The sequence below is a fragment of the Hyalella azteca genome, unplaced genomic scaffold, assembly GCF_000764305.2.
Source record: "Hyalella azteca isolate HAZT.00-mixed unplaced genomic scaffold, Hazt_2.0.2 contig6127, whole genome shotgun sequence".
Lineage (NCBI taxonomy): Eukaryota > Metazoa > Arthropoda > Malacostraca > Amphipoda > Hyalellidae > Hyalella > Hyalella azteca.
In genome coordinates, this window is record NW_025936295.1 from 189,525 (window position 1) to 217,386 (window position 27,862).

General features: G+C 35.7%; 4 protein-coding genes across 4 annotated transcripts; 3 read left to right on the forward strand and 1 right to left on the reverse strand.

The window, feature by feature from the left end:
- Positions 1-1,572: 1,572 nt before the first annotated feature.
- Positions 1,573-3,933, forward strand: LOC108669002. Its single transcript, XM_018156287.2, has 2 exons — positions 1,573-1,645; positions 2,555-3,933. Exons 1-2 carry the CDS (start codon positions 1,643-1,645, stop codon positions 3,347-3,349), a joined length of 798 nt encoding a protein of 265 aa, XP_018011776.1. The 5' UTR covers positions 1,573-1,642; the 3' UTR covers positions 3,350-3,933.
- A 3,201-nt stretch (positions 3,934-7,134) lies between these two features.
- LOC108669032 (glycine-rich cell wall structural protein) lies at positions 7,135-8,783 on the forward strand. Its single transcript, XM_018156316.2, has 2 exons — positions 7,135-7,212; positions 7,823-8,783. The coding sequence occupies exons 1-2, from the start codon at positions 7,198-7,200 to the stop codon at positions 8,330-8,332; spliced, it is 525 nt and encodes a 174-aa protein (XP_018011805.1). The 5' UTR covers positions 7,135-7,197; the 3' UTR covers positions 8,333-8,783.
- A 9,665-nt stretch (positions 8,784-18,448) lies between these two features.
- LOC108669006 (glycine-rich cell wall structural protein) lies at positions 18,449-20,139 on the forward strand. The gene is made up of 3 exons (XM_047880745.1): positions 18,449-18,478; positions 19,276-19,586; positions 19,617-20,139. The coding sequence occupies exons 1-3, from the start codon at positions 18,476-18,478 to the stop codon at positions 19,690-19,692; spliced, it is 390 nt and encodes a 129-aa protein (XP_047736701.1). The 5' UTR covers positions 18,449-18,475; the 3' UTR covers positions 19,693-20,139.
- Positions 19,733-23,553, reverse strand: LOC108669004 (annexin A11). The gene is made up of 2 exons (XM_018156289.2): positions 23,491-23,553; positions 19,733-21,355 (listed from the first exon to the last, which is right to left on the reverse strand). The coding sequence occupies exon 2, from the start codon at positions 21,343-21,345 to the stop codon at positions 20,806-20,808; it is 540 nt and encodes a 179-aa protein (XP_018011778.1). The 5' UTR covers positions 21,346-21,355; positions 23,491-23,553; the 3' UTR covers positions 19,733-20,805.
- Between the last annotated feature and the right edge of the window lie 4,309 nt (positions 23,554-27,862).

Consider the following 27,862-nt stretch of genomic DNA (forward strand, 5'->3'; position numbering starts at 1 on the left):
AAAATACCTTACCGCAGCTACCTGGACTTACTCGCAAATCGTCCATTAAAAGTAAGGTAGTTTCAATTAAGATAAGTAAAGTAGCAATTCGCTGTCAAAAAGGTGAACAATAAAAGCTGAGTGCATCTTTAAAAGCAAAGAAACAATACAACTAATCTAAATTCTACAATTTCGTTGCATGCTGAATGAAAAATTTCGAGTCATTTAAAGAACAGGCAAACAAATTCAGTTTCATTTGCTACTATTCCAAATGAACATATAGAGCGGGCAATTTTTTCCTCTTACCATCGCTCAACATATTGAATTTTGAATCCATAAATCTTTATTCAAAGGTTAAATCGTTTTGTGTCTGATTCTTTCTTTTTTGCTTCTGTGTGAAGTGAAAAAGCTAGGAGAGTGTGCTTTCCCTCCCATGTTCCCTGGATCTTTCGAATTACTTTATAATCTCACAAGGTAACAGAAGAAATTCATTTCGTTTCATGTTAATTATTTCGCAATTAAATGGCTCATTCGATGTTTTAATGGAAAATCATCTACCGGATTCCTTTGCGGTTGCGACCGCGATCGAAAAAAAATTAGAGTAAATCATTTGAGCATCCAATGGGCAAATACAATCGCCTAGAATTCAAATAGACCTGAAAAAATTAATTGATTTAGGCTATTTCTAAAATCAGGGATAAACGAAAATTTCTCATTTTCCACTGATGGAGGAATTTATGATTTTATTCAAGTCTTCATAGATAAAAAAAAGTTCCATATATGGGACTGCTTGACGTGAGCGATCCAATTAATACTTCCAACAGTTTTACATAAAGCTATTATAGATTATTGTTTCTTCTTTATTCCAATTTGAAGGAAAGATTTCATATTGTGAATGTAATTGTTAGGACAAATTTAAAAATGTTTTCCAATTGATTAAATAATGGACATTGTTACATTATAATTTCGGTTGCGTTAAGAATTCACATGTGCAGACCATAAGATGAAGTTCTGGCCCTATACTTTCAAAAAAAGTTAAGACATCGTAAGTTCATCAGCCAATCATTGACGGCCTTTCAAGCAAAATTCACCAATCATAGACAAGAAAATAGAGCGTAAGTACTTACGTTCACTTAGCGAGTTTTGAAAGTATGGCCCCTGATTGTGTTTTCCAACATACAATTACGCATGCACTTATCGACCTCGACTGAAAAATTTTATATGGGGAAGTAGAGATTTATTGATCTTGTAGATATCAATCATTCAGCGCTTGCCGGCGCTCAACGAATAATTTATCTCAGATTCACATCACAGGGCGAGTAAAATGTTCTTCTAATCTCTGAAGCGGACATAGATTACCTTGCACAATATAAAAGAGATGAGGTATCTTGTTTGGGTACGGAGATCTAAACAGATTTCTTTATCAAATTTCTAGGTTTAATATGGCCCATACAGATTAAGAGAAACAACAGGGTACACAATTTTCGGATAAAGCTGGCCTGAAAAGCAGGTACTTTCTTGGGACGTAATAACCACAAAGCAATTCGATACGATCCGCCTTTTAAAGATAGGTCGGATGGGCAATAGGAGTATATAAAGTACAGGCGCTGTCGATTTCGTCAGTTGTGATTTACAGTGAAGTCCAGCAGCAGCTGTCGTCGACATGGTGAGTGGTGTGAAAATTTTTATTCCAACATTGTTCTAATAGGAAATTTTAAGAGCATCGCTCATCTTCTTAAAACTAATCACTCGAACCAAGATTTAGAGACGAGGTTGGTTGGTTATAGAGAATTAAGCAGGCTTGATATGCATGACGGAGTGACGGTATGGTGTGGAAACCTGTGTGGTGGATTTCAGAAACACCTTCGATGGACTCAAATCTGAAAACATGGCACCACCTTCGTCAGTTTTTCTTCCGAAAGAAGTGTTCATGAGGGAACTAGTGAATGTCGTCAAATAAACCAACATAGGAACGACATTTTGGGAGCAGGCAGAGCATTGGTTGTTAACGGAGTTGTCGCTGCGTGTTGCCTTCTGTCTTCTCCATTTTCAACGAAAATAGATAACAAATATTTCTTATGTAGTATATTTATTTTTATATTTTACCATATTCGTATTTATTCTTATATATTACAACCTGTTTAACAGAGCAAGCTCGGTTCACTGTTATGTGATTTAGCCTGATTGGCTACGGGTTTATTCATTATACCTTCCCTATATATACCAGTAAGATTATATTCAGTCATTCTCCCTAATCACCATTTTCATTTTGCCTGATAAATTTTGTCAGTAATTGAATAAGCACAACAATTCCTTTTACTCGTACGTGGAATGGTGACTAATAAAAGTGACATTTGTAACCGCTTGTAATTATGCCCGTTCTGCCTCAGCGTAGGTATCAAATTCGTCAATATATTACCGTTCGAGGAAATATTTTATTCTCAGAATAGTCATGTGTTTGGCATTTCAACAATCTTTATTTTTATTCTATTATGTTGATCAATTGTGAACACTCTTAACAGTTTGCTCGCACAATATTCGGCAGTTTTTATCGCAAAATTTTTTCTACTTACAGATTTTCAGCAGAGCGGTGTTATTTACACTTTTGTGCTCGGTTGTTTTAGCCTACAATCCTGGAGCAGCCCAGACAGAGTACAATATTGATTATGAATCATTCTTGGCAAACGTAATCAATGGCAAGAAATTTCATGAGCTAATGGATGCCAAAGCTGAAGACGATCTCCATGAAGGCCAGCATTTTGAACACTTACCTACCACCCTGGAAGAGTCAATAACATTTTTAACTTCAGAAGTTGATGACGATGGACAGGTTGCAGTGTCAACGACGTTCAAACCAGTGCTCATGAGATCCAAGTTCACATCAGAAGCCCCGATTTGGTTCCCTGTTAACGCTGGAGACTTTGACCACACTCGAGTCCGAAGAGATTATCTTTCAGACTACACAGATCCCATTCAGGGATTATACAACCCTTACAATACGGAGGATTTCTCTAACTTCAACGCGCCAGGAAACCGCTTCCAAAGTTATTCTGATGCAAGTGGGTTCGATTTCAACGGGAACAATCACTACGTGTACCCTGAGACAGTTAAATGTCGCTACTGGTGTTTGGGTCCTCACGGTGAACCTTACTGTTGTGAATCAACCAAAGATCCCATCAGCACCAGAGTCGGTGTCAAGACCGGTCACTGTCCGACTGTTAGAAGCGTGTGTCCTGAAGCCCACGGCAGAAGAAGGAGTCCTCGTACATGTTCCAGCGATTTTTCGTGCCCCGCGGATGAAAAATGCTGTTTAGATATTTGTATTGGAAGACATGTTTGCAAACCTCCTATAGGACCTCGTTTTTATTAGAAACAGTTTTTGAATAGCACTTGTCTTTGAGAAGACTTTTTCTTAATATTTTAATGAAGGTTTTTGATAGTTAGTTTTATCTGGTAGCTTGCTCGTGTTGAACAGTAAAGTTTAGCATGCCTTCGACACGATTTAAGTTCTCTTGCTATCAAAAGAAATGTTGATCAAAGAATATTCTCTGAACAGCCGAGTTTAAGCAAGTATTTGTACTATTGAAATGAAAATAGAGTTTCAATATTGAAGGCTTAGGAATCACATTTGCCTAATTTCTTATTTTAATGAAATATTACGAAGTTTCTAGGCAGCTCCGTACCTGATAACTTTTGATTGAGATTCTGAAATGTACGCTGAAATTTAAAAATCTGATCATGATAACCATTCTTAATCATGTACTTTTTGTATTCGAGTAAGAACTCGGGAACAAATAATCATTCAATTTCAGATTTTTTTTTGCTCATTGATAACATTCTAAATGTGAAAACCAAACTAACTCGGTTTCTCGTATTTATGATCTTGGTTTTTAATGCTGGTCATGATTGATCCTGTATGATTTGCCGCTTGTAAGAAATGAATAAATAATTCGAGAAAAAATATACAAGTAAATCATTATTTCACCTTTTTATCTCTTTTCGGAAATGTACAATTAATGGCATTTTTGGCTTGAGCTAATTATTCTTTAACTTTGCCGACACTTTTTCATCGATTCCTCACTTTGCTTACCTGAATCAACTCTTTAATTGAATTAACGCTTTATATTAATTCGTCTTCAATCAATCCAAAGTAAATAATGGAGGGAAAGAGGATAATTATTCGTTACAAATTGTGACGAGTCGAAAGCGTGTTTTGAACAACCAAAATTACAATGACTCATCTGTATCGTTAATGCAATACGTGTGATTGCTTTTAAAATTAATGCCCGCTAAAATCGGGCCCGCACCAGAAATTTTATATATAATTTTTACACTGTTATTAAGAAAGATATTTTCGATAAAGATATTTTCGATAAAATTAACGTTTTTTGGAGGAGATGTAGCATGTTCGAAGAAATTCTGCATCAATATCTGGGGACACTTGTCTTCGTATGAAGAAAAAACTTTTGCCCTTAAATTTAGAAACGAAGTATAGCGTTAATTCTGATGCATTTATTTTTCTCCCTGTTTGAAGACGACTGGACCTGAATTAACTTCACTTTATTTTATAATCGATGTAATATTCCAGCCAACTTTCTTCCATCATCTTGGTCTGAGCTGAGACCAAGAGAGACAATGGCAAGCACTATCAGTGGGATTTTTTAGCTCTGATTCGCCTGGTCGTTGCGTGCGGTTTTCGCGAATCCGGTTTGGAAGTTTGGCTACACTGTCCCTATCAGGTGATCTATAATACGAACTGGTAGAGACTGACTCTGCAAGTTCGCTAGCGTGTTTTAAAAATAAGGTTGTGCAATATCTGCGAGAAGGTCAAAGGATGAAGAAAGCGTAGCTCTAAATTAAGTAGTTTTTTGTTATTTGCCAGCTGCTATCTTCTTATAATGAAATGATTTATTGTACAACTGATAACTAGCAGTTGAACACCAAAACACTAATTAAGAAATTCATCCAAAAATGGCGAATTCATATTAGAAGTTTTAAATGACTGTAATCATCAGAATCAAACATCAAACGATCGTGAAAGATTAATTCTTATGATGATATGATATCTAAAACTCAGATCATTCAAGGCTACACAAAAAACTTCGTTGCATAATGGGACTCTATTTACAACCAAGACTTCGAGCAAAATTCCACACTAAACATTAAGTTGAGTTGCTCCTGTGAGTCCTTGAAACAAATGGAACAGTTCTGTAAAGCCTAAATCCATTTCTTACATACTCGATTTACAACCAAAACATCGAGCAAAATTTCATCGTAAACACTAAGGTGAGTTGCTTCTATGAGTCCTTGCGAAGCAAATGGAACAGTTGTGTAAAGCCTAAGTCCATTTCTTACATACTCGATTTACAACCAAAACATCGAGCAAAATTTCATCGTAAACACTAAGGTGAGTTGCTTCTATGAGTCCTTGCGAAGCAAATGGAACAGTTGTGTAAAGCCTAAGTCCATTTCTTACATACTCGATTTACAACCAAAACATCGAGCAAAATTTCATCGTAAACACTAAGGTGAGTTGCTTCTATGAGTCCTTGCGAAGCAAATGGAACAGTAGTTCTGTAAAGCCTAAGTCCATTTGTTTCTATGAGTAAATATGGAGTAAATGTTAACCAGACAATCTTCCACCAGTGCGGCCGCTTCACATTTCAAACACGTACACGCTGGTCGACGGGCGTCCTGTCTTCTTAGTGTTTTTGTTGCGGTTTTGAACGATTTATGGATAGTGTGACCTAGAAAAAAACGCACAGGCGGATATAAAATTTTACTGAAATATTAGGCACGAGATCGAAAAAATAAAAAATTGGCTGAATTTGATATTAGTTCACAATTAAAAATTCGCTGAAATTTTTCGGATTGACAATCGGCTTAATGTATTTTTGTACTATTTTGTGCCTAATTTTAGAGCTCAAGGAACACGTCCTGCTCGATCTATTATTTCATAGATCTCATATATAAACCTAACAGTTATTGTATGCATGCTGAGATAACCCTCAAGTCAAGTATTGTGAAAGACTTGTTTAAATAATTTCACCTATTAATTAATACACTAATTTGTGATTGAAAAGAACAGATTCTCTTTATAACTAAATTACCATCCATAGGATCAAAAACTGAATTAACTTATATTTGATATCTGGAGGTGAGATGCCATTCCCATTATTACATTTATTTCGAAGACAGCCCTCTGTACGGAAAATTCAACTGAATTTTCCACAGATTTTCGATCAATGAAACATTCGTCATTCCAAATGAACATTTTGACAAACAATCAACAAACGATTGTTCTGAAGTTTTTGCCATAATTTAATTAAACGTTTTGAGAAGCTTTGAAAAACCACCATTATCTTTATTTTTTATATATAATTCTTATCACGTTCTAGCAGCCGACGAAACAGAGCAGCGTTCAACTAATACAAGGCTGTATAGGACAAACCTGTTGGTGATTCTTCGAGGCGTAACTAAATGTCACCATTCCTGTGTATCACAATTATCATTAGTTAAACTTTTATACAAAGCTCCGTTGTGGAGTTTATTTTTAAATGGATATTCTATGGAAAAATTGCTTCAATTTTATTACTTTACATTCATTAACATCTATTTACGCCCTACTAGTGCAATATTGGGAGCCTGTAAATCAATAGTAATGAAATGGAAACAAAACAGTTTATTTCGAAGCCCAGGAACAGGTATTGGGAGACAATAGAGATAATGCCCCAAGTGAAAAACCTAACGAACACAAACTTTTTTCCGTTGTTTAAATTGATTTTTTAAGAAATATAAAATTATTGATTGAATGAAATGTTCGTCACAAGTAACTGGATATCATTTTTGGAACCGCGAGAAAACTCTACAAGGTTTCAGCAACTTTATCGAGAACGTATAATTTTATTTAATTCATGGAACCAACTACTTAAGAATACAGGCAATTTGCAAAACAAAAAATGCATAGTTCGCTTCATCGAGAGCTGATACCGAGAACCCACACCAGGACCTGTTCTTCAGCTACTCCATCCAGGGGGTTGGAAGGAGCGACGAAGGTATAGCCTGAGGCTCGGTCTCTTGGTCCCGCTCCGCTTTGTTGGGCTACAAAATAAGTAAGAATATGAGAACAAAAAGCCGTGAAAAAAAGGTTCTGCTTGAGATAATAAAAGGCTAGGAGCCTCAAGGATCTAGTCAATCGAGATCCCGACGTGAGCAAGGATGGCGGCTTTCAAGGTAAGTTGTGCATAAAATGTTAATTATTTCGATATGCGCTAAGATCTGAAAACAAAATTACAAGATATGAAGCATTATAAGTACCCAAGAGTTGTTGATATGAATAAATATTATATTTAGAGTTTTTCGTCAGAAAGTACCATAGCGAAGGCTATTCTAACGATTTTAATGAGTGGCTTCTGCCAAATCTCGGTCCTTATGCGGATTTATTGATTTATTTTCTCCAACCAATCATTTTCGAAAAACTTATAATATATTACATTGATCTCAGGTGTTGGGATGGATTTCGAGACTATATAAGTGTTGACTATAGTTGTTATTCACCGCGTAACGTAATATTTACAAGGTTGTCTTGAGATTTTCAGCCAAATTGAGCACTTTTCGAATCATTATACCTTAAACATTATAGAGGAAATTCATGGAATTAGCAGATACTGGATATAGTTCGATGAAGAAGTAATGACATTTAGTCGAATTTTCTTTGTTTTACAATACGTAGCTAAACCATAATCCAGCTGCAGTATTTAGAATAAGGACCCCTATATAGTGTTGGGTACCGTACTCGCTTATAACTCATTTAAAGTCACCTAAAAATTTCATTTCCGCGCAGGCTTTGTTTGTGGCGTGCGTGCTGGTGGTGAGCGCCCAGGGCCAACAAGAGGCCAAAAAGACTCAGACTCGTGGAAACTTTGGAGGTGGTGGATTCGGCGGAGGATTCGGTGGCGGTGGAGTATTCCCAGGTGGTGGATTCCCTGGAGCAGGTATCGGTGGTGGATTTCCAGGAGGCCCAGGAGGTTTCGTTCAACCGACCGGGTTTCCTGGAGGATCAGTGGGAGGACCTTCAATAGGACTCGGAAGTAGTGGATGTCGTTACTGGTGCAAAACTCCTGAAGGACAAGCGTACTGCTGCGAGTCCGCGAACCAGCCTCCTTCCCATCCCGTGGCTGCCATCGTCGACAAGCCTGGCCTCTGCCCGCCAGTGCGCGCTGTCTGTCCTCTTCGGTCCAACTTCGGGCCGCCACAACCGTGCTCCAAACACGGCGATTGTTTCAACGCGGACAGGTGTTGCTTCGACAGGTGCCTCGGTGAACACGTGTGCAAGCCGCCGGTGTACCAATAAGTACACAACATGAAGATATTCCGATCAGCAATTGGATGGGAAAAAGTGAATAAATTTTTTGAATAATTAATTAATAGCACTTCGAATTCGGGTGCCATGTTTGAGGCATTATCATTATAACAATTTTGAAATTCTTACCTCTTCAAGCAAAACTGTTGGAAAATTTTCACGCTTGTTGCGACCTTGATGAAAGAATAACAATAAAATTGTTAGCCGTCCTATAATGTCCCCAAGATGCAATGTTATTGTTACCATTTCTTCATTATGCAGAAAATTTAAGTATTTTGAATGTCGAGAAGAAAATTCATCTCAATTATGAGTACATGTATGTCTTTTTACGTATTTATTCTCTGCATGACAATATCTTATAAAAGTCAATTTGTATTATTCCAGCCCTTATATAATGTTGAATTTTAGTGTGAAATCCCATAATTTGGAAAAGATTTGGAAGTTACAAAAAAAACTATTACCTGTGAAGTTCCAATAAGAAAATTATTGTTTTATTAATGATTCGTTTTTAGTTTTTGATGGTATGGAATAGCGCACATTAATTGAAAACCTGACTGTATTACTTTAATTCGCGTGCTGCTAAAATATTGTGGTGAGCTCTGACGTTTCGTGGTAACGAAGCATATTTTCATTTGACCAATAGAGTCATATCTATTAATTGACGAGTTCTATTGAAAAATAAACGATCATGTTAATGCAGATCTGGGTGTTGGAAAATAGGAAACAAAATCATTGGTTCTATCAATGAAAACTATCGCTTCGAATCAAGCAACAATAAATAAATTAGGAATGATCAACAAGTGAACCTTCGCACTGAGATTTTGCACTGAAATAAATCCCAATAAAATGAATAAAACTGCGAATTGAAATAAAAATCCTCTCATTCAACAAACAAAACAAAACAATTCGCTGCCAAATTAAGAACAGTCTGCCAATAATGTTATCTGACAGACAACCAATAAAAGTTTTAAATTTCACCCACTAGGACGAAAAACGTCTATATATAGCTTGAGTAAAATCGATCATTAACAAACACTCAATGAACAAGTGAATGTTGATATTCAATACAGGAACATAATGACGATAACTAGATCATTACGAACTAATTCATATATATGAAGAATAAGCTAGTGCTTACATAACATTTATTTTTTTTAGAATTATCAAACACTCTGTCTAAAACCTGAAAGTTATTTGACAAATACAATCGCCATCAAATTACGTAAGACTATAATAATGAAACAAAAATTTTATGCATTACTTCAACAATATTCCATAGAATGCTGTCAAAAGAACATAAGGTGTTGTTTTAGCATATTTTTATCTAGAAATTTCCAGTTCTGATAAGTGCTCAGAAGTGGATAGTTGGCCAGTTTTTTCGTTAAACAAAGAAACCAACGTCGAACCCTTTGGCATTTTGTATCGTCACCGGATAGTATAAACTCGTTCTAGAAAAATAAGAAAAATGGAAAAAAGAGACAAATAAAGAAAAACGAGTACAGAAGATTTGGCTGCTGGAAGAAGGCTGCCCCGATTCATAAATATTTGACGACTTTCGAATTTAAATTGACGATAACGAATAATTAGAGTTTGTCTTCAAGGCATGTTTCTTGTTTCGTTTAAAAACCTGGAGAAAAGTCTCTTAATTGTAATAGGTGAGTGAATTTCTCAGCGTCTTCTTAAGGTGTCAAAATGTGCGTGGAGCTAAGCGATTATATTAACAGTATGTTAATATTCTATCTCTATTATTATATTATCAGAAAATAGTATATTAGTATATGTGATGTTATGAATAGGCTTTAATGAGTTTCAACTGGATTATCTATTCCTCTAATGACTCCAGGGAACAAAATTTTTTCAGCAAGAAGTAAAGAAAACGTAAATAATTCTATTGCAACTGAGATGGATAGAAGAAATCTATATATTATTATACATTAACTTTTCACAGCTGAACAATTAAAACTGAATTTGAATTTGAAACATGGATGTGACGCTATGTAAAGAAGCTTATGAGTGCCATGCTATACGGTATAGCTGATGTCGATCGTGGTATTCTATAATGCGGCTTTACTTCACTCCCTCGAGGCCACAAGAAAATTGTCTGGAAAAATCCCGGGGCAGATTTTTTCACCAAAAAGCTTCAATTCGAGACTTCAAATGACATCCATAGAGTACCTTGATGAGGAAATGTACATCTAGGTTGTGCAGCCTCAATGAGTTTCATAGCGATTATTATTAATTAAAATGTCAGATCCAAATCTTCTTAATTCAAAAGATTTTTCCACTCATTGATAACTTGACGTAAATTCTTGATAGGTGCTCGAAAATTTTCTGTAAAAGTGAGAGGGCATTTAATGAACAGCTTTACAAGCAGTACAATAAATTATCTCGAAATTTTTTTATTTTGAAGTCATTTTTTTCCACTGTCTTCTTTCCATTTATTTGTATTTTATTGTTAGGTCAGGTCGGTTCAGTTTCGTAGTCGAGGTATGTCGGGATTGTGTACAATTCGTGTTTACCAGGTAATAGTGGTAGAGGTTATTAATAGTACAACAAAGGAAATATTTTCATTTGAGGGAAAAAAGTAATTCATCAGGAAATGAATTCCGATTTCATTTCTGCGCACACCCAATTTGTTTGAAAACTTGAGTTGTGATTGGAATAGCATATATATATATATATATATATATATGTATATATATAGAAACGTTCTCGTTACGGAACACTTATACGTACAAGGGATTAATAAGAGACACCTATGCATAGTTCGTTTGTCATATATATGTAATTGAAATGATTATAAAAAGATTTTTTTAATGTCTTTTAAACATTTTCATCCTATTTCTTTCTATTCCAAAACAATTTCTATTGTAAACACGAACTTGTCCTGTAACGAAGATTGATTTTCTTCGTTCATCAATGATAGAAATAACTTCGAGAATTATTCAAAATTATGAGCGATATTTGGTTCTTCGTGCCTACGGAACAGGATCAATTACATCAAAATAAAGTTACTTATCAGTAATTCAGCACAAACCCCTGTAGCGTCCTCTCCACGCAGTACGTACAACTGACAGGTTTTGCTATCGGATCAGGACTCCTACAAGCATATTTATCTAAATCTGGGTCGCCATAACGGACATAGAAAGATACGAAGAAGCTAGACCGGGCCTCTATCTCATAGAGGCCCGGATTTGCAGTATCAGGCGACAGATGAATGTGTGTTGTTGTATCAAGCTACTCATCAGGTTTGAAAGAGCGTATTGGAGAAAAGGCGTTTGGATAGCGTCAAATGATTTCAGAACTTTAGATAATTAATATGCGCCTCAAACGTAAGTTTGAGGCTTTTTAGCGCCTTTTCTCATTATGGAAAAAAATGCACTATTGTGCTCGTCATGTCCGTCTGTCTGTCCGTCTGTCCGTGACTTCACGTTTTCGTTGACGAGAAAATGCGCTCTCTGTCACTCACTACAGTGAGTACAGAGTTATATTTTTTAAGTTATTACAAAGTTCTTCATGGAATTAGCAGATACTATATTCAATAAGAATCGTATACCGTTAATCGTACACCGTTAATAAGAATCGTGATCAACTCTTTTAGGTTAAGAATATTCCCTATATACTTTACTGAAACCTTTGGTGAATAAGGATTGTTTCGTTAAATTTAGGGAAAACTGACGAAAATATCTGCGTGCTGTTTTGCTCGCTTCGGCGCTGGACTTGCAGAGCCGCGCTCAGGGCGATCGTGTCTCCAAGGTCAAAGGTACGACAAAAATAAAGACTAAGATGCAGCGCTCGCGATGCGCATCAGAGGCTCTGGAACGGCGCTTTGTCCGGCTCGTACAACTGCAGTCCAACACAACTGAACTGCAGTCCAACACAACTGAACTGCATGCAGTCCAACACAACTGAACTGCAGTCCAACACAACTGAACTGCAGTCCAACACAACTGAACTGCATGCAGTCCAACCCAACTGAACTGCAGTCCAACACAACTGAGCCGATTTGTCTGCTTATGTTTATGCCTGAAAGTTGAAGTTTTGGCTATACTTATGACTTGAAATTACAAATGTTCTTATCATGATTAATAATGTATAATTAAAATTAAATTAATTATTAAAAGCAATTTCTATTAAAAAATGGAACTTTTTTATCGACAATTAAGAGGACATGATGGAGTGGAGTATATTTAATTTGGTCTTAAAATGTGATAATAATATTTTTAATAATAAAAGTTTAAATAATATTTTATTACAACGTGAGGTATAGGTTTCAAATATGCACGATTACTGTTAAGCAGCTTTGTCTATGGGGACAGGATAGTACCATTGTACCAACAATATAAAATCTTGGTTAGGGAATTTCCCTAACTTCCATAGGCCCAACAAGGATTTCAGGATTTAAAAAAACCCATCGCCGTTCATGAGACTTCAGCTATTTAAGGTTTGAATGCAAATCTGGAATTACGTTGTCTCACATAGCAAAGAAAGTGCATGACGATGGCATGTGCCAAGGAATGAACAGAACACAAAAGAAACGTTATAAATTTCATACAAATCATAACAATCGAAAGTAAGAATTGTTGGTAAATGGATGTGAAAAAATATTTTAAAATGTTCTATAAATTTGAAATCAGTTTGTATAACTAACGCAGCAGATTAGATAAGAGTATCCAATTTAATGCGTAGTAGTTGTGTACGCGAACTTTCAATAATTAGAGTTATGGCTACTTATTACGGTAAAAGTTTGTGGACTTTCGATTAGGATCACGAATAAAAAATGTCAGATAATTTGTTGGAAAAAATGCTGTAGAAGATGTGATAGATATGCGAGTAATGCAACACTGTGATAGGTCATAGATGTGAGTTCCAGCTTTGTAAAGATTTAGAAAATCTGTTTAACGCAGTCACTGGTTAACCGAACAGTTTCTACCTCTAGTGTATAAAAAACGGAATTCGAAGTAAGACTTCAACATATTCAAAGCAGCATCTTAAGAATAAAAGACGCGCTCTTATAATATTAGCATATTTCATCCTTGCAAGTTCCATACAAATCCCAACATTCCAAAATAAAATATGATGGCAAATTATTAAATATTCTAAAATATCTGATTGCAATTCAAAAAAATGAAAGTCAAACGTTCATAGAGAGCAAAGGCCGTAATGTTAACTTTTCAAGCACTTTAGTTTTCTGTCCGTATTGAAAAGTAATTTTAATCATTGTACATGCAATTTGAAGTATTTCAAGTCACGTGTTTAATAATATTACAGAAGTTAAGAATTTAAAAGCAAAGAATACGACACGTAAATTCACCAATCTTTACAGAAGCGATGGCGATTTACTTCGCGTTTTAAATTATTTTTTAATTTTATGAAATAAACTACAATTTTATAATTTATTTATCTTGAAAAATATATGCGAGTATATAAATATTCTAGGTAAGTGTCATGAGCAAGCGCAGTAAGCAAAAACAGTGCGCGTTGAATTTACAAACAAAAAAACTACTATTCTTGTGCATTCGGTCAAATCCAATGAAAATATATCCCTCTTAATCGAAAAATAGCCAATAGGATAATCGAAAAACAGGTTAATTAATTTACGAAAAGGTTAAAATTTTGAACTACAATTTCACGAAGACGTAACGATTTGATCTGTGGAGCTGCACGATAAAAACGTCTTCTTAATTTGCTATTTTTGCCGCAGGTTTATGCGGATATCAAAGGCCAGACAAGAGGGCAAAGCAACTGCCGCAAGCGATGGCTGGGCCACTTTTGCGATGGGCCACTTGATCGATGAATCTCACTCACGTAGAGTGATGGTAGATATCAAGATATCTTTAAGATATCTTTACGATAAGATATCTTAATGGTAAGATATCTTAATGATAAGATATCTTAACGATAAGATATCTTAGCGATAAGATATCTTAATGATAAGATATCTTAATGATAAGATATCTTAACGACAAGATATCTTAACGATAAGATATCTTAACGATAAGATATCTTAACGATAAGATATCTTAACGATAAGATATCTTAACGATAAGACATCTTAACGATAAGACATCTTAACGATTATCGCATGAGTCAAAAAGAAAGATTTTATGAGGGCTGTTCTTTCGATATGATTTGCGGGAATACTCGCGATTATGAACATAGTTTCAATGTGTTGGTTCTAGAAATTGTAGAATGTCGATAAATCAGGGAAGGATTTCGTAACACAGGGGATTATGATATAGAATTATTTAATAATACTTAATAGTTTAATTTGTTTTTATAATATTTAACAAATAATATAGCCATTTAATAACATTAACTGTTTCGAACCTGAATATTGCATCTAGGTCTCAAATGTTTTCACCAGAATGATTTACTACAGAGAGATGATCATTTTAACGGAAACATTACTTGATCAATTTAATAAAAATTATTTTTAGCATTTTTCCTCATATCTTATCGGAATGGGCACTGAGTTCAATAGATATCACACAGTTATCTTCCTGAAAATCTTGAATGCTTGTACGAAGATGTACAAACTATTTAATACCAAAGAATAAAATATATTTGGTGTATCCTTTTGATAATCTGCAGTTAATTCTGTGCATAATAGGTAATTTCATCATACAGAAAATGCCTAACACATCAGAAGTAAATTGCAGTAACGGACTAGAACGGTGAACAACAATGACTTCATTCAATTATTTAATAATTTAATTGACTAAGGTTACGCGTATACTATCACGATAAACGGTAAAGATAAATGCCGTTCACAATGCGGAATTTTTACAATTACTCTCAATCCATTAGCATCCTCTGTACAAACAACCTGCCCTTGTTCTCGTGTTAATTGTTTGAATTGAATGAAGATTGCTGTGTGCAAATCCCAAAGACTATTAGGCAGGCTATTCGAACTGCTTTACGGTTCATCAAACTGTCGATGGGGAGCCGACGCGAGTGTTTTATTGCGTTCGATCAGTTCGATCTTAGGTGCTCGTTGTGATCATTTTGTTAATGTTCTTTGAGGTTCAGATATTGAGAATTTGACAACAGTAATCCTCAAATGGGGTAGTCGATCTCATGAGTATCGTATCGCAGTAATAACTTAAGTCATTCTGGGAAATATGAAGGGAACATTGTCCAAATGAGCGATGTACTTTCTATTCTTGTATGGATCAGATATTGAGAATTTGACAACAGTGATCCTCAACTGGGGTAGTCGATCTCATGTGTATTGCATGGCAGTAACAACTTATGTCACTCTGGGAAATATGAAGGGTTACATTGTCAAAATAGCGATGTACTTTCTATATCGCATGGCAGTAATAACTTAAGTCACTCTGGGAAATATGATGTCCAAATAGCGATGTACTTTGCTATACTTTCTATCCTTGTATGGATCATCCTTACCAAGTTTGGCCCGAAAATATAGGGCATATCAGTGCACTCTGCTTGTTTTGTGATTAAGAAAGTGTTTCATTTTTCAGAAAACTTAACCATTTTTTAATTCGACGATGCCTTCATTCATTAAGACGTAGCTTCAACGTTTTTCAACGCTTTCCATAGCTGGAAATTAAATGAGAACATTTAATTTAAAACTTCGAAGTTCGTCATTCTCAGCATGATAATTTTTTTTATTTAACTTTATAAAGAACTAAATAAATCTGGCTTAATAGCAAGGCATCAAAGGAAAAGCAATATATTTTTTGAAAACGAACGCCTGGCAAACTGTCAGCTTCGTAATAGTGACAGTGGCATAATTTCAGGGTTTCACTGCTCCATTCAGGCGTACGACTTCTAAAAGTTTTATGGAAATTCTACTCCAGATCAAGGAAAGGAAAAGGAAATTCTACACCAGATTTCAGTTCGAGTCATCCTTGGCAAACTCGGGAGAGAATATCACGCCTAATTGCTTCTCCTTATACAGAAGCTCTTCTCTGTTGAACAGACGCGGCGTTCATGAGCCGGGGACTAATTATACAGAGACGCCCAAGATGCAAGATTATCAAGAAAAACAGCTGGGAAATATCTTCCAACCTGAGATTAGCTTCAATCAGAAGCGACATACAGCAGGTACATTATGTGGGTATACGTACAGGGTTGCTCGATGCTCCTTAATTAGGAAAGCTGCAAAACAAAATCATAAGACGGTGTCCATCTTTGAATAATTATTATTGCTTAGTGTCAGTGAAGTAGAAAAAAATTAATATTGAAGCCAAGGAAGCTTCAAGTCAGGTTACTTACTGGGAATTTTTTAAATTATGGTCTCAAACATAGAAATTGCATAAAATCATTTTTAGCCACATATAAAACCCCACGCCAAAAAAGAAATAAATAAAGACATAGATTCTCAGCTTTCTAATACTCTACACCAGCTTGCATTAGCTGATATTATTCATAAGCATACTATTAACATAGTTTTTAAATAAACTTCAGTCATTTAGTAAAAAACTCAGAGGAGAAAAAATTCAGAGGGTGCAAAATTGCAAACTCGATTTTAAGTTAAGTTGAGTTTGTTACGAAGAAGCTTAACTTACATTACACGTTGAGTTACTTCCGCAGCATTAAGAGTGCGATTCACTATTGTCTCAAGAACAAATTCAGCTTCAAAATTCAGTCAGTAGTCATTCAAAATCAACTGAAAAGGATCCACTCTATTCCAAATCTATTTAAAATACCTATAAATTTCTTCAGTAAATGCAATATGCAATATAAATTTTTGTATGCAATATTCTCTCCTAATCTGCCTAGGAGTTTTGGGTTCCTCTGTTGTATTCCATCTTTTGGCTTTCCCTGCGCTTCCGTTTTTTGTTGGCAGCTACCAAGTTCTCTTCCGCTTTAGAGCGCCTGAGGGCAACTCGATGCGACTTTCAGCGGGAATCCCTCGACATTGTCGACCCTTCATTGCCAATGCCACAAGACTTGATTCTGGGACTTTCCAAGATAACTTTCACGTCTGATCAAAAATGCAATGCGTTGATTGCGGGGAACGAGTTGCCAATACAAAAATATCTTCTGAATAGAAGATTAACCCTTGTCAGACTATAATTATACAATGTTGCAATCGGACGACCGAGTTTACATGCAATTGTACCTATGCAATCCGACTAGTGTTAAGCTTCAAAGAATTTGTGTCGTAGCTATAGAATTGAAGTAGCGGCAGCAGCAGATACTAGCATAAAAAACGTTTAATCGGTTCATATTACCACTCAATAAAAAAATTAAGAACGGCAATATCTTCATGATTTTTTATAAATAACGTTGCATTTTGAAATTTTTAAAATTATAAATAATGACGCCTATTAATAATTCCTGGTCATTGTGCCCACTTGAGTCTCAATCTCACTCAATCTGGCCTCAAATTTGAGTCTAGTAGTTGAGTAAAATGTCTCAGTCGTGTGTGAATTTCCAAATAATAAAATATATAAAATAATGTAGTCGAACGAGCCCAACGTGATCCAATTTATCGTACGGGCGTTAATTACATTTCATGCTCAATTTTGGAACAGAATTGAGAGGCATTTGATCTGTAAATCAAGATGAAAGCAATGAATTCAATTCAATAATCATTGCAACATGGGCGAGTGAATTGTTGGCTGAACGCTTTAGCGAGCAAATTAATAGAAGAAAATAATCGCGGTATTGCATGCAAATGTATTGAAAGACTAACTGAAATATAAAAATAATCGTTGAAATCGAAAGACTATGATTGAATTTTCTAGCGAAATAATAGTGCAATTAGCAAACGCTACAATACACTGCATGCATATGTAATGGATCGCACAAAATTTATTTAAAAAATTTCTAAAATTGTTATCGCAGCCTGTGGCAGCCAAAGAACTTGTCATAACCTGATTATTTATGCCTGAATTTACCTTGTAAAGCATTTATATTCACACTTCACTGCCAGTAAATTGCACATCCTTGTTGCGAGAAGCAACAACCTATAGAATAACTGATTGACTTCCTATATACTTCGTTCGTTCAAGGTACTCGTTCCGAGCACCGGAAATTCCGCTCTGTATTTCCTACGAGAAAAAAGGTGGCTACGAAAGCCTGCCTTATAAAAGAGAGAATCGACGCCTGACACTTCACTTACCTCGCCTTCACGTTCGGGTCCTCACGAAGCAACATATGGTGGGTTGATCTAGGGTTTTTATTAGCGATTAATCCACAAATTTCCTTTCGTTTCAGAGAATATTTTGAGTTTCTATCATTGCAATAGTAAATAAAGTTATACAGAATGTGCTACTGGGAACAAACGTCAATTAAATCAGGGTTATTAATACGAAATATAATCACTATATGAATATTTTCAAAGTTCGGGAGCTTCTAGATCTGTGGGCCCTAATCGTTACGTGACCACATGTAGCACCTCGCTTACACGGAGGAGGATTGGATTCGGAAATAAACTATCTGCAGTTCGAGCACTGCTGCTTCTGCGTTGTGATGATTTTATCACGAAAACAACAACTATTGTGCAACAATGAGTATTTTCAATAGACGGATTTCAATTCAATTTCAATGAGTATTTTAAATTTTACATTTGGGCAATGTAAAAAATTTCAGCGCTGCGTATGTGTCTATAAATCTAAACATCAAGTAAACGTATTACTAATGACCTCAAAATAATTAAATGATACTAAAAAATCTTCAGCACTCTGCATTTAAACCCACTTTGGTGTACGACATGAATAAACTTGGAAATGTAATGAAACTTTCTACGCATAATTTGCTACCAAAATTGCTAGAATTATCCTAGTACTTATATTATCAGTCTGCTTATATCGCAAGTTCACAAGGAATTTAAAAGCAAAGAAAACGCCAAGAACATTCACCATATCGATATTGAAAACGTATCAATATCGTTTTCGTGAATTTTATTGGCGTTTTCTTTGCTTTTAAATTCCTTGTTAACAATTATCCTTCTACAGATGCAATACTCGATCAACCGCTCCCTGTTGGTGCTGCTGTTCTTAGCGGCCGTGTTGGTGGGAGCTGAAGACCACCATCATGGCGGCGGGAGCGGAGGAGCCACAGCTCGTTTCCTGTCTCCCCATCACATTGGGGCGGCCGTCAGTGGCCTCCTCTTCGGACACGGAGGACACGGAGGACATTATGGCCATGGAGGACATAATGGTCACGGTGGCTTCATTAAACCATACGGTGGATTTGGACATCATCATGGACATCATCACGGTCATCATCTTGGTTATGGGCATCATGGTGGTTTCGGACACGGAGGGTTTGGTCATGGACTTTATGGACAAGGGGGATTTGGCCACGGTGGTTTTGGCCATGGTGGTTTTGGTCATGGGGGATTTGGATATGGTGGACCTTACTTTGGATAAATTGCATGGGCTTCGTGCAGAACAGTAATAAAAATCAGTAGATAAAATAAGTATTTATTTTGCATTAGGCAATTGACTAAATAATGTTAGATATACGAAACATCAGGTACTTAACAAGTAAATTTACAAATGAATTATAAATATTGAGTTCCATAATTAGAAATTTTAACCGAAATACCTTATTTAATTTTGCTGAAGTGTCAATGTTGACTTCAGATCGCGTAATAAATTCTGCGACCTCATTTAGAATTTTACTGATAAAAGTTACGGCCGAATTACATGTTGAATTGCATTGGTATTTTCAACTATGTTAGTATAAGGCATTTGTGAACTATAAATAATTTGAAACGTAGAAAGCCAAAGCAATTTCTTACTTTATAAGCCTATTTCTTACCAATATTTATGAAATAAATAATAAATAGAGTCTTTATAATTACCCTTGAGGAAGTTAATCTTTGGACTCACAATATCACGACGCCAACAACTTTTATATTGTATGACGGAACTTCAGTCAAGAAATAATGATCATCTATTTCTACTTGTAAACTGGAAATTTTCTTCAGAAGCTGGCTGATAATGTTAATAGTGACAGAAAATAAGCATTAGTATTCAAAATGTTTCTTCGCTGTTAAGTAAGTGTAACGGTAGGTAGCCTTTTCTCAATTTATTCGAAACACATTAGAAATATTAGAATATTTCCTATAAAAGCACTTAACTCATGCTAAATTCGAGCTAATAAAAAGGTAAACATTTTTTGTACAGTTATCAAAGCGTACCGTTACTTTGCACTATAATTACTACGTTTCAATTTGATATTCTTTACAATTATTCCGAGATCATAAAATAAATAATCCATCTCTGCCAAAAGAGAAATGACAACATTCAGATGTAGTAAGCTGCCTCTATCTCAGCCATAGTACGATGGCTTTAGCACATTCATTTGCTGTGGCTTTAGCTCAGCCATCAGCACTATGGCTTAGCTCAGCCATCAGCACTATGGCTTAGCTCAGCCATCAGCACTATTGCTTAGCTCAGCCATTAGCACTATGGCTTAGCTCAGCCATCAGCACTATGGCTTAGCTCAGCCATCAGCACTATGGTTTAACTCAGCCATCAACCGTAGAGTGGATGAGGTCGGGTGTTGAGCATCTGCTTGTCGTCTTGAACAGGTCGAGAAGTTGAATGACTTGGTCGGTAGTGAGTTTTTGGATCGTCACTTGGTCTGTGATGGTTATAGTGATCATCATAAGCTGGAGGACCTGGTGGCGCATAACCGGGAGGTTTTGCCGGAGGTCCATAGTTGTCAGGCCGTGATGGATAAGGACCGGAAGGAGGAGGGTAAGGAGGATATCCCTTTGATGAAGCTGGTGGTTGGTAGTATCCACCTCCTCCATAAGGAGGACATCCAAAAGGAGGAATCAAAGAATTACCTTTCCCTAAGCCAAAGATGTCGAATTTATCCAAGAGTCCTTTTACTGGACCTAGAAAGAATCGCTGGTTGGGAGCGGCATTTCCGTAGGCATCATAATAATTATTGTAGTAATCCCTCGCTGGTGGTGGGGCGTACGAGCTCACACGATCTGCGTGCGACAACTGCACACCTCCGTGGCAGACAAGAACTGCCAGACCGATGACTATTCTATTCGTTGTCATGGTCAAGATCCTGCAAAAATAAATTTTGTGTTATGAATTGGTATTGCCTTGCAATTATAAATAGATGCATAAAATGAACATGAGGGGAAATTTTGATGTTGATGAATAAAGCGTCATAAATGATTAATAGTTTATCGCAGGACTCACGATGTAATCTTTAAGTACAAACAAAAACGGCTAATTTGATTGAAGCGAAATTTCTTTGTTTGATTAAAAGGAGTTTAAATTATCTAAAAAAATTCATAATGCATACGATATAAATCTATTTGAATATAATCTCTCTTTGCGTGGAGGATGCAATACTGGTAGGGTAACGTGGGGCAGCGCGCCCCCCACTTTTTTTAAACTAAAATTTTGACGAAGTTTTAATTGATACGAGGTGGTTCTTTGTTTTGTTTAAAGGTGCAACTAATGAGGAATGTATGATGTGAATTAGGCGCCTATAGAGTTATTCAATTTTTAAACTTAATAACGCAAACACTTAGCAAAACGTAAATCCGTACACTTCATCCCAGTGAAACTGTCGACCGGCGGTAGAGAACACGGATCAATATCTGCCATACTTAGCGAGAAACCCGCTATGGGCCCGTGACCCGCAGTGGGCTCGCTGCCCCATGTTACCCTACTGCTCGACGGTTTCACTTATAAATTACAAGCTATAGATTTTGTGTTCTTTGTAGAAAAAATATACTTTTTGATAGAAATTACGAGCTAAACGTAATATTAGGCAAATTTCTCATAGGTTGGAAGCTATTTCAATAAAAAAAATTATGAGCAAACAATTAAATGCATCACTTGTAACTTAATAGAAGTAGTCATCGTATTTATTTCATCGTCACATTTTTGAACAAGCTCAAGTATTGATTTTGACTGCGTATTTTATAAAAAAAACTATCGAAAAAACACTCAAAGAATGTGAATGCTATAGAGACAATTTGAAAAACGACTGTCAGTTCCTTCAACAAAATATGACTTTATTGTTGGCATTCCAGCATGCAACATTCTGTATTTCAGATGTTCCATGCTTTTTGTCCACGGTGCTCATTTATTTGCGCTTACTTTCGTCCTGTATTTTGTGCCGTCTATTTATTTATGCACGGTATTTTTATGCACATTTATGCACACTATTTTATTTATGCACGGTATTTTGTACGATCTTTCTTACAGTAATGACTTTTCGTATTGCATTTACATCGTACATTTTCGTATTGTATTTACAGTAATGACATTTTTCGTATTGACTTGCGAATAACTTCTCGTATTGCATTTCGTAAGATCTTTCGCATTTATGAGCATCACGTTGGGGCGGATTAATAGTAATTGCTCCGGAAATTTGTTCTCTCTGGCTGGATAATTGGGCTACTAAAGCCTATTGCAGATTATGTCGGCTGTGCACTTGTGAGCGAATGGAACGATGTTGAATGAAATATTAGTTAGCGATGTAGCACGAAGAATTAATAAACAATTTTGTATTAAGAGTTACGAAACGATGTTGCAAGAATCATTCAAATACGATGTTGCACAAACGATTCTGATACGAGGTTGCACGAATTATTCGATCAAAACGACATTGCACGAAATATTCATAGACGATGTTGCCACTAAGGATTCAGAAACAGTGTTACACGAAAGGGTTTTAAGCGAAGATTTGAGAAGGATTTCTTAAAGTTGCACGATAGACTTGGGTTCAATTATGAATGTATGCTTCATGAAGACTTATGATGCGTGTATGACGATTCAAACGAAAACTGTTGGTTAGCTGACCTATTCATCAGCGAGAAACTGTTTCAGTTAACATTGGAGATCAGCAAAACTAATGGCAAATGTGAGGAATTGGTAAGGCATATTGAAGAAAAATTCTGAGACAACAACTGGAATATAAGCCAATCAGGTAACGTAAGAGGTAATTTTTATGATATATAACTGTCGTCGTTTTAATCAATGATATTTATGATGATATTATTTCAGTGAATCTAGGTTTACAAATATTTTATTAACGATGCACTTTAAGACATAGAGTGATTTCGAACAAATGAGAAATGATCATGCATTGCGCGTTACAGGTTCGTACTACATTATAAAATTTATTTTGAAAAATTATATGTTGCATAATCGAGTATTCTAGCGCCCGAAAAGAAGTATTACCGTTTTTGGTGGTCACTGCACCACTGTATGCTTCAGGTCTCACTTGCGACAAGCTTGTGCAGCTTCACCTGCACAGCTTCTCTTAAATACGCCTGAGTAAATCGAAGCTGCGAACTCTGTTCCGGAGTTGCCCATCTCCTCAAATGGACCGGAAGAAATTAAGACTCCCACGCAGGATGCTGTAGGACACGCAAGAAAGTCAAGCCGCTGGGGTGTTTGATCGAGGAAATTAACCATTAACCTTCTGGCACACATGCGCAAAAATTTGTATGGTTTTTATATACAGAATTCCTGCTTGAAATGTTGCATCAGGCCGGAAGCTGTGAGGCACGAGTCGCGTGGGATTAAAACACACCTTGATTGCTTAATATGTTTATAATTGGCTAAAGTGAGGGTTGTGATGGCAGCATAGAAAGATATTCCTGAAATTTCAGGTGATATTGGTGATATAAAAAAATAATATAATATATAAATATATATTAGAAATTTTCAGATTATAAATTTTCAAAAAATAATATTTAACTAAAAGGAGTGCAATACGGTTTCCTGGCTAACAGGGCCATTCAATGTAGTTCAATTATGAAATCATTAACCTTCAATCATTCTTCCAAATTGGTGGGCAGTGTATTATGAGCTAGGTAACTGCAGCAATAATTTTTTACGGATCATTTCATTAATTGAAATAAAAACGTAAAACAAAAATCCACGCAATGACTGTTAAAGAACATTATTCGCAGGTAATATTCGCCGGAAAATTAATAAACAATGCGCGAACCATTACACGCAGTTTTCAATCACGTAAAAAAGGGAACAAGTAATCAAAAATTAACTAAATCTATGCTATGATCTTTTAAAAGTTTATAAAACTCATAGACGGCAATTTATTAAAGTTATCAGTACCGCAACTTGTAGATATTTTACATTATATTTACATTTCACATTAATTGTGACAGTCTTGACACACTTTATTCAGAGGTTAGTTGTGACTAAGTCTAGACACACTTTATTCATTAAGACAATCACTACCGCTACTTGTATATATTTTACATTATATTTACATTTCACATCAAGACAATAAAGATGAGGGTCTGCGTATAGCCGCGTAGGTGTCAGGAAGGTTATCGTTCCTTAGAAGGCTGTAGCAATGCAGCTAGCAAGGAGGAAGCGAGGGCCCTAACACCAAAAACTTTCGCATCTCCCGAGGATCTGAGGTTAAAGTTTTTTCCTTAGTCTTAGCACCAACGAAGTTTAGACCTTCTTAAAAATAATGATCCAGCCGTTGCGATGCTTTTCTCGGTGCTAGTCATGTATCTTCGCATAATGATATATGATGAAAACCAAAGTCAGGCCCGTGAGTCGGTAAAATCAGTTTCTAAATATTTGTCTCGGTTCTTGGTTTTAAAATTCCGATTGAAATCAATAATGTAAAGGAGTTTTCGCGTGAGTCATTACGCGATTACTTCACACGTTGAATAATTTTTTTAGCAAGTTAGGGTTCATAAACTCGTAGGATTCAGGTTTTCGTATATGAAGGTTAATAAATAAATATGGCTCACACGTGCATCGGTAATGGCTTCATGCATTGAACTCAAGAGATTATAAAAAATTTTTGTTAAAAAAAGTTAGATTCGAACTTTACTCAAAGTTGAATGAAATTTATCGAAAACTTTCTAAACTTTCTGTAACATTCGTCATTTACCTGTTTCGGATTTTCAATTGCATTAAAATTCTAAACACTTTTGATATAAATGAAAAATGGCGTAATGTTCAGCGATCTGCGTGTGAATCCCTTCACTATTATTAGTTTGTCCAGCTTGTGACGCTATAGCGTATAATAAATCAAGGCCGTACACTCTGAGAAATGCATGGATCATATTGTCCATTTAGTGGCACTGGGCCCATACTTTCAAAAAAAGTTAAGAGATCGTAAGTTCATCAGCCAATCATTGACGGCCTTTCAAGCAAAATCCACCAATCATGGACAAGAAAATAGAGCGTAAGTACTTACATTTACTTAGCGAGTTTTGAAAGTATGGCCCCAGGTATGTATCTATTTTTTGTATGTAACACTGATGCGTACAATTGCCTTGCAAAATTGGGCTCATAGCTATTCTGATTAAGTGCAGAGACAAGAAGCGCATCGTTATTTTAACATATTTAATTGGATAGAGTATCAATTAATTTGAGTGTAGGCATGACGTTGAAACACGTCTTCCTTCCGTGTCGGCGTCACAAGTTCTCGGAGATCTCATCAGGCACGGAGCCTGAAAGCATGACTAATATGCTCCTACTAACCTTGAATCCATTGAGTAATAACTATCTTTTCGTTCATTTTTAGTGCACATTCTTATGTATGGAAAAAATGCAATATTGTGCTCGCCATGTCCGTCTGTCTGTCTGTCCGTGACTTCACGTTTTCGTTGACGAGAAATGCGCTCTCTGTCACTCACTGCAGTGAGTACTGAGTTATATTTTTTAATAAATTGGATGTCGCTGGTTTTAAAGGTTGAACGGATGGGAAAACTTAAGCGCATTTTTATGGCATTGAAAGGCATAAAAAATTTGGAAAATTGGTGTATCGTCAGCTAGAACATTACAATATTGAACAGCACGAATGATGACTTAGGTCATGTTACAGATTTTCAACTCAATTTGCATTCATGATTTGCATGAGTCCCGGGTTTTCAGCGTTGCTTTAGAGACTTGTTCCATTTCTGTACCACGTAAATACCAGTGAATTTTAACGTTCTATTCTTATTTTAAGTTTTACTCAAGTCTTTCAATCGGGTGTAGGCCTAGATTTATTAATGATGCAGACTATACATATCATGGGTGTTTTCAGTTTCATCCATGCTTTATGTGCTACCATTTCCAATATTATCACATGTGCTATCACCCTATCAGTTCCGTTTTTGTCTAGTGTGTTATCAGTTCCAATATTAATACGGGTGTAATCAGTTTCATTATTGCCTCATACGTTATCAGCTTGATTATTGTCTTATGAGATATCAGTTTTCTTCTTGTGTTATGTCTTATCAGCTTCATTATTTTCAATTATTATAAAAATTCCTGATAAGGCTTGCTTGTTGCCATGGAGTCACGCCTCGTTCATAATGGAATATTTATTTCTACAGACCAAACAGAGTGCAATTACTAACCATTACAAAAATTCTGAAAAAATATTAGGACACATTGCAGTGTTTACTGTACTTCAAAAAGAAGATTAGTATGCCAAAAATTAGAATAAACTATAAAGGGTAAGAATTCACGATTAAGAATGGGCTTAAGATTAAAATAATTAAGTAAGATTAAGAATCCACGATTAAGGATTGGGCTTAAGACTATAAGTGACTAAAGTCCCGTCTAATGAACTTTGCTATCGGCCTTTAGATCGCTGGCTAAGTGATCATGTTTGTTCCTAAACAAGAGCGACTGTCTTGGTGAGGTAGCCAGGATCTTGACATCACTTATTCTGCGCTGCATTGCAATACTAGCAACGAAAAAGTAGATAACAATTATCATCATGAATAATCATGGTTATTTTAGTTCGACGTAAGCATTTCCTTGCGATCGTAGTGATTCGAGTACTAATGTAAAATTAACCTGTATTGCATTAATCAATTTCCTTACTACTGAACTCTAATGAACTACTCGTTCCATTTTTGATCAACTTATTTGTCAATTAGATGAAATCACAGTGAGATATTCTTCCACCGAAGTGGAAGGATCTTTCAACTGATTCTGACGACACTGAATGCTACAGACACTGAATCATTTCAATTTTGAAAATACCGGATGTGAAAATAAGAATTTGAACGCAAAGAAAATTGCAATTAAATTCACATAAACTTCAATTTGAACTTTGATTTAACTTTTAATTTACTTAAAATCATTCTTAATTTGAAACTGAACCAAAATAATGTTTCAAATTATTTATATTTGACGAATAAACAGTAATCAATGTTGAATCAGCACCAGAATTTATGAACTCTATATAAATCAAGAGATACGCGTGAGGAGATTTCTTCTGTACAAAGTAAAATGATTCACAATTTTAAAATCTTGTATTATTCTAAACGTTTACAATCACAAGCAAAAGTTATAAATAAATTATAATTGAGTCTAATGTAAGCATTCTTTATGAGTTCCATAATTTTAATGTATTGCATTTGTCACAACTGCACTCATCACAAAACTTTTATACCTGCAAGAATTTTATACCTCTATCTATTGGCGTTAATTGAATATGTCGTTTAGACGGCATGTGTTTGTTTGACCTACTAGCGCATTTTCAAAGCTCATGCCGTTGTCTCCGCAAAACAAAACAGAGGTCTGATTAATGTATTCTGTAGTCAACATTAATTCAGTAAGC

Bases quoted from the DNA above. Each gene is read 5' to 3' on its own strand.
- LOC108669006 (XM_047880745.1), top strand. The intron at 19,587-19,616 runs GTTTGGTCATGG...TGGACAAGGGGG, and splicing joins GGTGGTTTCGGACACGGAGG to ATTTGGCCACGGTGGTTTTG.
- LOC108669004 (XM_018156289.2), bottom strand. From the start codon at position 21,345: ATGACAACGAATAGAATAGTCATCGGTCTGGCAGTTCTTGTCTGCCAC.